General features: G+C 41.9%; 1 protein-coding gene across 2 annotated transcripts in view; it reads right to left on the bottom strand.

Annotated features, from left to right (window-relative positions):
- The window catches only part of LOC143885273 (L-Aspartase-like family protein), a 28190-nt gene that overhangs the window by 3624 nt on the left and 15786 nt on the right, over positions 1-8780 (bottom strand). For both annotated transcript variants that reach the window (XM_077389353.1, XM_077389354.1), the window contains one exon: positions 1039-1187. In XM_077389353.1, the coding sequence (XP_077245468.1) occupies positions 1039-1187 (149 nt within the window). The remainder of the gene's footprint in view (positions 1-1038; positions 1188-8780) is intronic.

The following is an 8780-nucleotide window of genomic DNA, read 5'->3' on the forward strand; positions in this document are numbered from 1 at the left end:
CTTGGAACTAAACCCTAACCATCTCAATTTTTAATGTCACAGGGTACTCAATCCAGTTCTGTTCCATCCATGGCTCGGCCATGTACCTAGAAAAATAGGCCACATCTCTCCTTTCCTAGCCCTACTATCCGGTCCATGAAATAGATCAAGGGCTACTCGCACTTGTATGGCTTCCACAGTTGTTTGTTGAAGGTGAAGGGCTCGTTGCATAAGCTCCTCCACATCCAAAATTGGTTGCAATGGCGCCCATAGAACCTTGTCAGTGATGATCCACGGGTAGATTTGGGCGGTATAGCCCCGAGCTATCGACCCTGACCATTTCGGCTGTACGTCTAGCAGAAGCTATGCTGCAGGGCTCAATCCAGGTCTGCCCATGATGCCCCAATCATGGGGAAAAGCTTACTACCTCTGTTCACAGGCAGTCGACTAGAAAGGTCAGCAGTAGTCTGGCTCGAGTACTTACAAACTAATAGTAAATCTATACAAAAGGTGTAAAAAACTAAAACAAACTTTAAGATATAACAAGAGCATGGGAATGGTAGAGACATAACAACAAAACGACAATGCAAATGTAATATCAGGTTACATTCTGCTTATCCCACAGCATGTTTGAAATGTGTCACTCAGAGAAATTTAAAAAAAACTAAAACAAACTTTAAGATATAACAAGAGAATGGGAATGGTAGAGACATAACAACAAAACGACAATGCAAATGTAATATCAGGTTACATTCTGCTTATCCCACAGCATGTCTGAAATGTCACTCAGAGAAATTTTTAAAAAACACTCAGCACATCTAAATTTGAAGGTAAAGAAGTTCCCACAAAGTCTCTACATGCCAGATTATGGAAACCAGAAAAGCCCTCCATGAGTTTAGATGCATTTGGCACATATAACTTCTAAGCAGAAAGAAAAAGGGAAGCAAATGGGAAAGTATAATAATATTTGTTGGACTTTATATAACTAGAAAATGTGAAACAAAGACGACATCCAAACCGGATCAAAAGTTACAAACTAAAGAATATATTTCAGTATACCTGTTCCTCATAGGTGCAGTAAACCCCAAAGCCTCTGCAGTCATAAATCTGTTGATGGGAAGCCCAGTACCAGCCAGCGCACATGCCCCCAAAGGGCAATAGTTCAACCTATCTTTACAGTTTATAAACCGACCAGCATCACGTTCAAGCTACAAAAATTCATCCAGGGCAGACTCAGAACTTTTGGAATGCTAACCAACATATATACTGTATTTTTCAGAGACTATAGAGGCAAACCTCCCTTATTTTGAATAAGAAATTCAGAATAAAAAACTCAAACGAACACTGGCAATAGTGATGCAAGTTAACTAATATAAATCCACCAAAAGTAGAAAACTTGCTAGAGAATTGAACGATCACACAAACAATCTAATAGATCTTCATGCTAGAGAGAAAAACAACAATAGATCTGGTTAGAGGGGCGCGCGCGCGCACACACAAACACACACACACACACTGCCCTGAACCCTAACCCTAACCTTTCTTCTCTATTTTTAACAGTGTTGCCCCTTCATAAACCCTAATCTTAACCCTCCAACCCCAACCCACTTTTTTGGGTTTTCCTTTTTTGCCACAAAATCCCACCCATCTTCCAATCACTCTCTTTCTCTCGTTTTTTTGCTATTGTAAATCCCCCAAACAGTACCTTTCCCTCCCTTTTATTGCCGTAAACCTCTACACCCACTTGTGTTTGGTTCCCTTGAGCCATTCTTCGATGGTCTGAACCAACCTTCCACCCTTCTCCCTTGTTGTTGTGGGCCCCGGCCTGATGTTGTTGTTTTTTTTTTCTATCGATTGGTTGGTTTGCTCACCCACTCGAGATTCTTTTCCGTTCCGGGGCCGAGTGGTGTGTTCGGTTGATTCCTTCTCACCTAGTGATTTTATTCATCGTTGTTGAGGGGTGCTATCTCTTCGTTGTTGGTTGTGGTTTGATATCATCTCCATCTTTGTGATTCGTGCATTATTGGTTACGCCTGCTACGTCTTCTAGTTCTATCCGAGAAGTGTTTTTCGGCTTATTTCTCTTCATGGTACTTCATCGTTGTCTGTTGTGAGCCCCGATTGAGCATGGGTTGTTGTTTACCTGGCTCTCTAGGGCTATGCGGTTTTTGTCGGCCTCTTCTCCGTTGGCTCTCGTTTGATCATTCGATATTGTGATTGACATTGGTGTGGTTTGCTTTGATTATTTGTTGGTGATTCGTTGCTGGTACTTATTTGAGACGCTTCGATTATGGCTCTCTCCTCGCATTCAACTCCTACGGATGTTCCTGCTCAGTCTGGAGGAGATCGCACTTTCCATGGCGGAAGTTCTAGAGGTAATCCTAGTTCAGGGGGAGGACATTTTTCTGGTGGCTATGGATCTCACCTTTGTACACATTGTGATCTGGATGGCCACTCCGTCGCCTTTTGTTATGATCTTCATCCTAAGTTACACCCACCTCGGGCAACATGGCGGGCTTTTGTTGCGACTTCTGATGGCCTTGTTCCTTCCTCCACTTCACCTACTGCGCATGTCGGTCCCTTTATCATTTCACAAGCTGAGTATGAGGAGTACCTACAGTATAAGGGCAGCGCAAACCAAGCTAGGGTCAACTTCGCTCAGCACGGTAACCATTCCTCTTGCTTTCTCTCTTCCTCTGGGTCGTGGCTTATTGATTTAGGTGCCTCCCATCATATGACCGCTAACTCTAGTATTCTTTCTGCCTTCCAATCTTCTTCCTTACCCATTCCTTCAGTTACTTTAGCTTATGGGACTACCTCTCCTATCTCAGGAGTTAGGGTCGCCTCTCTTTCTTCTGGACTTTCATCATCCTCTGTCTTATGTGTTCCTAATTTTCCTTTTAACTCACTTTCTGTTAGTTAACTAAAACTCTTAATTGTTCTGTAACATTTTCTCCTTTGTGTGCTTTTCAGGATCTGATGACTGGGAGGACGATTAGTTCGGGCTGTGAGGTGAACGGTCTATATCTATATTATCTGGATCAGTCGATAACCATTGTTCATTTAAGTACCCTAAATGATGCCTTTCAATGGCATTGCCATTTGGGAAATCCCTATGTCGATGAGCTGCGCAGATCTGGCCTTCTCTCGAGTCCTATTACAACATTACAACAGTCTGTTGTAAGTCCTGTAAGTTAGGTAAACACCATCGTGTGTCATTCCCACCGTGCCTAGTTCGTAGAGTTGCACATCCCTTTGAGTTGGTCCATTCTGATATTTAGGGTTCTTGTAGAACCTCCTCCTTATCTGGCTTCAAATATTGTCATATTCATGGATCATTATTCACGTATGACTGGGTTGTTTTTGTTGAAAGATCGTTTTGAGGCCTTTTCTGTATTTCGCATTTTTTTTTTACCAAGACGTGTGCAATCAATAAATTATTTTATTGGGTGCTTGAGGACCGACCCCAACTAGTTTGGGACAAAGGCTTTGTTAAGTTGAGTTGAGTTCAGTTCAGTTGAGTTGAGTATTGGGTGCTTGAGGACCGATAATGCCAAGCAGTACTTTTCTTCTGCTTCTGGTTTTCAATCTTTCCTTGAGTCTCATGGTACGCTTCATCAGTCTTCTTGTGCGGATACCCCCAGCAAAATGGGGTTGCAGAGCGGAACATGCGGTCTTTACTTGATATAGCCCGTACTCTTCTCTTTCAGATGAAGGTTCCCAAGCCTTATGAGTGATTCCGTTCTTACCGCTTGCTTCCTTGGTAACAGTCTTCCCTCTTCCGTGTTGGGTGGTCGTTCTCCCTTTTCTATCCTTCACCGTTCGGGTGATCCATTTCCTTTGACTCACCGTGTTTTTGGTTGTGTGCGCTTCGTCCATAAGTTGTCTCCTAGCTTGGATAATCTTGATCCCCGTTCTGAGAGGTGTGTCTTCTTTGGCTATTCTCGCACTCGGAAAGGGTACAAGTGCTATAGTCATACCCTAAACAGGACCTTTGTTTCTGCTGATGTTACGTTTTTTGAGGATACCGCCTATTTCTCTTCATGTGCTCTAGATTTTGTTCAAGAGTCTAGGTTGCCTCTTCCCCTACCTAGCCCCATTGTGACTGCTAAACATGCGCAGGTGACAGTTTATTCCTGTGGTCCTCACCAGATTGTGCTCGTTGATCAGACCGCCGCTACATCAAAGCACCTCATCCTGTTCCACCTCCTCCGCCGTCTGGCCGATCCACCTCAGGTATTGCTCCACCCTCTAATCCCATTGAGTCCCACTTCTCAGACTCATTCTCGTTCATCTGCTCATACTATTTCCCATTTTGTCTCTTATGATTGTGTTTGACCTTCCTACTTGAGTTTTGTTTCATCTTTGTCAGCTATTACGATTCCTAAGTCTATTGCAGAGGCATTAGCTGATCCAGGTTGGTGCTCTGCCATGGAGGCTGAGATGGTGGCACTTTAGTCTCACCGTACATTGGATTTAGTTCCGCTACCAAAGGGTGCAGAAGCAGTTGGTTGTCATTGGGTATTCTTTGTGAAATATCTGCCAGATGGTACAGTGGATCGGTTGAAAGCCCGTTTGGTGGTTAAGGGCTATACACAAACCTTTGGGATCAACTATACGGAGACATTTTCTCTAATGGCAAAAATACCCTTTGTTCGTGTCTTTATATTATTTGCAATTAATCGTGGTTTAGGGGTGCAACTTGGGTCGGGTCGGGTTGAGCTTTTGCTAAAAAAAAAAAAAATTTGGAATCGACCCGAACCCAACCCGATTTTAAGGTAAAAGCTCAACCTGAATTCCGAAAAATTGACCCGAGTTGCACCCCTATTGTGGTTGGCCCCTTTACGAGTTGGATTTGAAAATGGCTTCTTGCACGGTGATCTCTCTGAAGAGGTATATAAAGAGCAACCTCCTAGGTTTGTTTCTCACGGTCCAAGCTTATCTAGTGACTCAAGGAACCAAAATAGCTTGTATAGCTGCTTCAATGGAAGTCTTCATCATAGCAAAAAATCCCCACCCAATGAGGGTTGTTTATCGGCCTTATCTCCCGGGTGAGCTTGACTTCTTGTCCTTGTTTGATCCTTCATCACCCCCATATTTCTCACTTATACCTCGGGCAGTCGAGACATTCCTCTTTCAACATCCGTGCGGGTTGTTAACGGGACCGAACTGAATGATCTACTCTTGTTGTGAGGCTTCGCCGACTGAGAACACAGGCCTCGCCACTTGAGATTGGTTCGGTATGTCATCTACGTAAGGCGTTATATGGGTTAAAGCAGTCTCCACGAGCTTGGTTTGGTAGATTCAGTGAGGTTGTTATGAGCTTTGGCATGAGACAGTGTGCAGCCAATCATTAAGTATTCAGCAATCATTCTTATGCTGCTTATATGATGTTGATTGTCTATGTGGATGAAATTGTGATTACCGGATATGATGAAGCTGGTATTCATGGCCTTAAAAAGTTCCTTCAAATGGAATTTTGGCATCAAAGACTTTGGTCGTCTTCAGTATTTTTTGGGCATTGAGGTGGCATATTCTAGAGGTGGTCTTTCCTTGTCTCAAAGGAAGTACACGCTGGACATATTAGATTAGATGAGATGGGCTCCTCAGGAACAAAGTCGGCTAAGGTTCCTATGGATCCCAACGTGAAGTTGTTTCCAGAACATGGGGAGTTGATGGACCGTGCAGGTATACATAGTTGTCAACCCGTGACTCGATTCTTAATTTTATGACTCGTGACTCGTAAGAGTTTTTGAAAAGAGTAGAAATGTAGTAAAAAATATCATTATATCTCAAAAGATGAAGCATGTAAAAAAAATATAACCCAATTGCACATAGATAAAGCACTAAGCCAAAAATATCCATCTATCCATAATATATACTAAGCACATAACTTTCCAAATGTCATTCGCCTTTTTCATAAAAAGTTTTTCCTGGAAAGTATTTTCCCCCACATCATTTTTTGATCTTTTGATAAGGTGGGGTAGGGCCTATATTCTATACCCAAGAATAGCATGGGTAGGGTCCACTATCTTACCCTTGATCCAGTGAGCCCACCTCTATCCAAACCCATGCATACACTGTGGGATCAACTTTCTTTTTGAATGGTTTGGACTAATTATTTTACACCTCATGCTATGATGGGGTGGGCCCAATATTTAATTATCATGCCTAAGATTGGTGGGGCCCACTGTCTCTACCCAAACCAATGCAGAAAGTGGGGCCCACCATTTTACCCCTAATGTTATTGACAAGGTGGTGTCCACCGTCCCTACCCAAACCTATGCATTTGACTGGAGCCCGCCATTTTACATCTCATGTTTTGATGGTGTGGGGCCCACCATTTTACTAGTAAATAACTACATGCCTGTAACTTGCATGAACAAAAATAATTAAGTTTTAAGTTCCTACTTCCAAATTTCCAACCATAAAAAACGACTCGATTCGACTAGTAAGAGTCATCGTTTTTTTACTCGACTCGGAGCGACTCGTAAGAGTCACCAGATGACTCGTAAGAGTTTTCGACAGAGGCGACTCGCATGGGCGAGTCGACTCGAAAGCCCAATGACTCGACTCGGCTCGGCTCGAGAGTTGACTCGTACAACTCGTAAGAGTTTGACAACTATAGGAGACTGATTGGCAAGCTCATTTATTTGACAAAGACACATCCTAACATATCTTATGCAGTGGGAGTGGTTAGTCAGTTCATGAGTTCACCTCGTACTTTGCACTGGGGAGCAGACCTACAGATAGTTAAATACTTGGAAAGTGCTCCTGGAAAAGGGTTATTTTTCAAGAAGCATAATCATATGAGATTGGAAGGGTTCACGGATGCAGATTGGGCTAGATCTACATGGAGATCGACTATTGGCTATTGCACCTTTGTTGCAGGTAATCAGGTGCCTTGGAGTAAAAACCAAGATGTAGTAGTCAGGCCGAGTGCAGAGGCGGAGTATAGAGCCATGGCCCATACATGTGAAGAGTTGACCTGGTTGAGGTCTCTTCTGTCACAGATTGGTATTCCCTCTTCATCTCCAGCATCACTCTATTGTGACAACAAAGTGGCACTTCATATCACTTCCAATCCAATGTTTCATGAGAGGACAAAGCATACCGAAGTAGATTGTCACTTTGTTCATGAGAAACTCCAAAGAGAGATTAGAACCGTCTTTACTCGGTATGGAGATCAGTTTGCAGATGTATTTTTACTAAATCATTGGGAAAGTTCAAGTTGAGAGATATTTGTAATAAGCTGGGGTTGTATGATATGTACACTCCAGCTTGAGGGGGAGTGTTAGAGGGGTATTTTGGTCTTTACATGTACACATGCATGCATATAAGACTCTCCCACTTTGTCCTTCATCTCTTCTTCTTCGTCGTCTTCTTCTTCCATGGAGGTTATGTAACATTAACAATTTTGACCAAAACATGATCAAAGCAAGGTAAAACCAAAAATCCAATAAGGAAAACTCATCACTATTCATTGACCTCCTAAAAAGTACAGCAAAACTTTAAATATATAGGCCTGAAACACCTTAAATACCTACTTTAAACATAACAAATAATATATTATCAGTTTCAGCCCTTAGATCAACCTAAATAAAGCCTAATTCTATTTTAGAAGAGCCCAAAATGTAAATAGAAAGTGTACTACTTATTTTTATCCAAACAAATCCAGAAACTTAGGAAAAAAAAGGATAAGTTCTAAGAATGCCTTTCTTCACAGCAATATTCATAGGGAGGTTTATATGCACAAACCTCCAGAGTATGTTGCTTAGGTAGAGTTAGGAAAGGTCTATAAGCTCCGAAAGGTGCTATGGTGTTTCAAGTAGTCTCATAGCCTCGTAGGTGATGTGTTGTCTCAAGTAGTCTCCCCGTGTATGGTTCAATAAGTTCAACTCAATTGCCATAAACTTTGGCTTTCGAATATGCCAGTTGGATCACTCTGTATTTGTAAAGTGACAGTATAGTAGTATTGTGACTCTGGTCTAACAGTATGACATTGTGGTTATTGGGAATAATGAAAGAAAAATAGATGAGATCAAGAGATACAAGATCATGTACATACCAAAGATTAAGAGTTTAACATTACTTCACTGAAATGGAAGTGGAAAGATCAAAATTTGGCATCATCATGTCTACAAGAAAGTATATTACTGAGTTTTTGTATGAGACAAGTATGCTAGGGGCAAAGCCTATTGAGACCCATATGGATCCTAACATAAAACTGATCAAGGACAACGAAAATTGTTTGAAGATCTTGGTTGATCCCAACATCTTGTTGGAAAACATATGTATTTTACGATTACACTCCCTGCCAACTTATTTCTCGTGAGCGTTGTTAGCCAGTTGGCAAGTCTAGTTACTTGGAGGAAACCTATTGGCGTAGCAGGGAACAAAATATAGTCGCAACATCCAATGTAAAAGTAGAATATCGAGCAATGGCACACACTGTGTGAGCTAATATAGCTAAAGACTTTGATGGAAAATTTGGTTACGAGGTTCCTCAACCTATGAAGATGGAATGCGACAATCAAGCTGCAATTTACATTGCCAGCAATCTTATGTTTAATAAAAAGACTGCACATGAAAGTTGATTGTCATTTCATCCATGAAAATATGGCTGGTAAAGTAATGTACACACTATACCCAAAGTCCAAGGATCAACTAGCAGCATGTTTACAAAGGCTCTCGCATGCAATCAATTTGGAAGTACCAAGTTGGGCATGGATGACATTGACATCCATGCACCAACTTGAGTGGGAGTGTTGAAGACAGGACCCACTGTTGATTTGTTTTAAG

The sequence above is a fragment of the Tasmannia lanceolata genome, unplaced genomic scaffold (assembly GCF_043159265.1).
Source record: "Tasmannia lanceolata isolate RefF3 unplaced genomic scaffold, GAP_Taslan_0.1 ptg000008l, whole genome shotgun sequence".
NCBI classification, from domain to species: domain Eukaryota; kingdom Viridiplantae; phylum Streptophyta; class Magnoliopsida; order Canellales; family Winteraceae; genus Tasmannia; species Tasmannia lanceolata.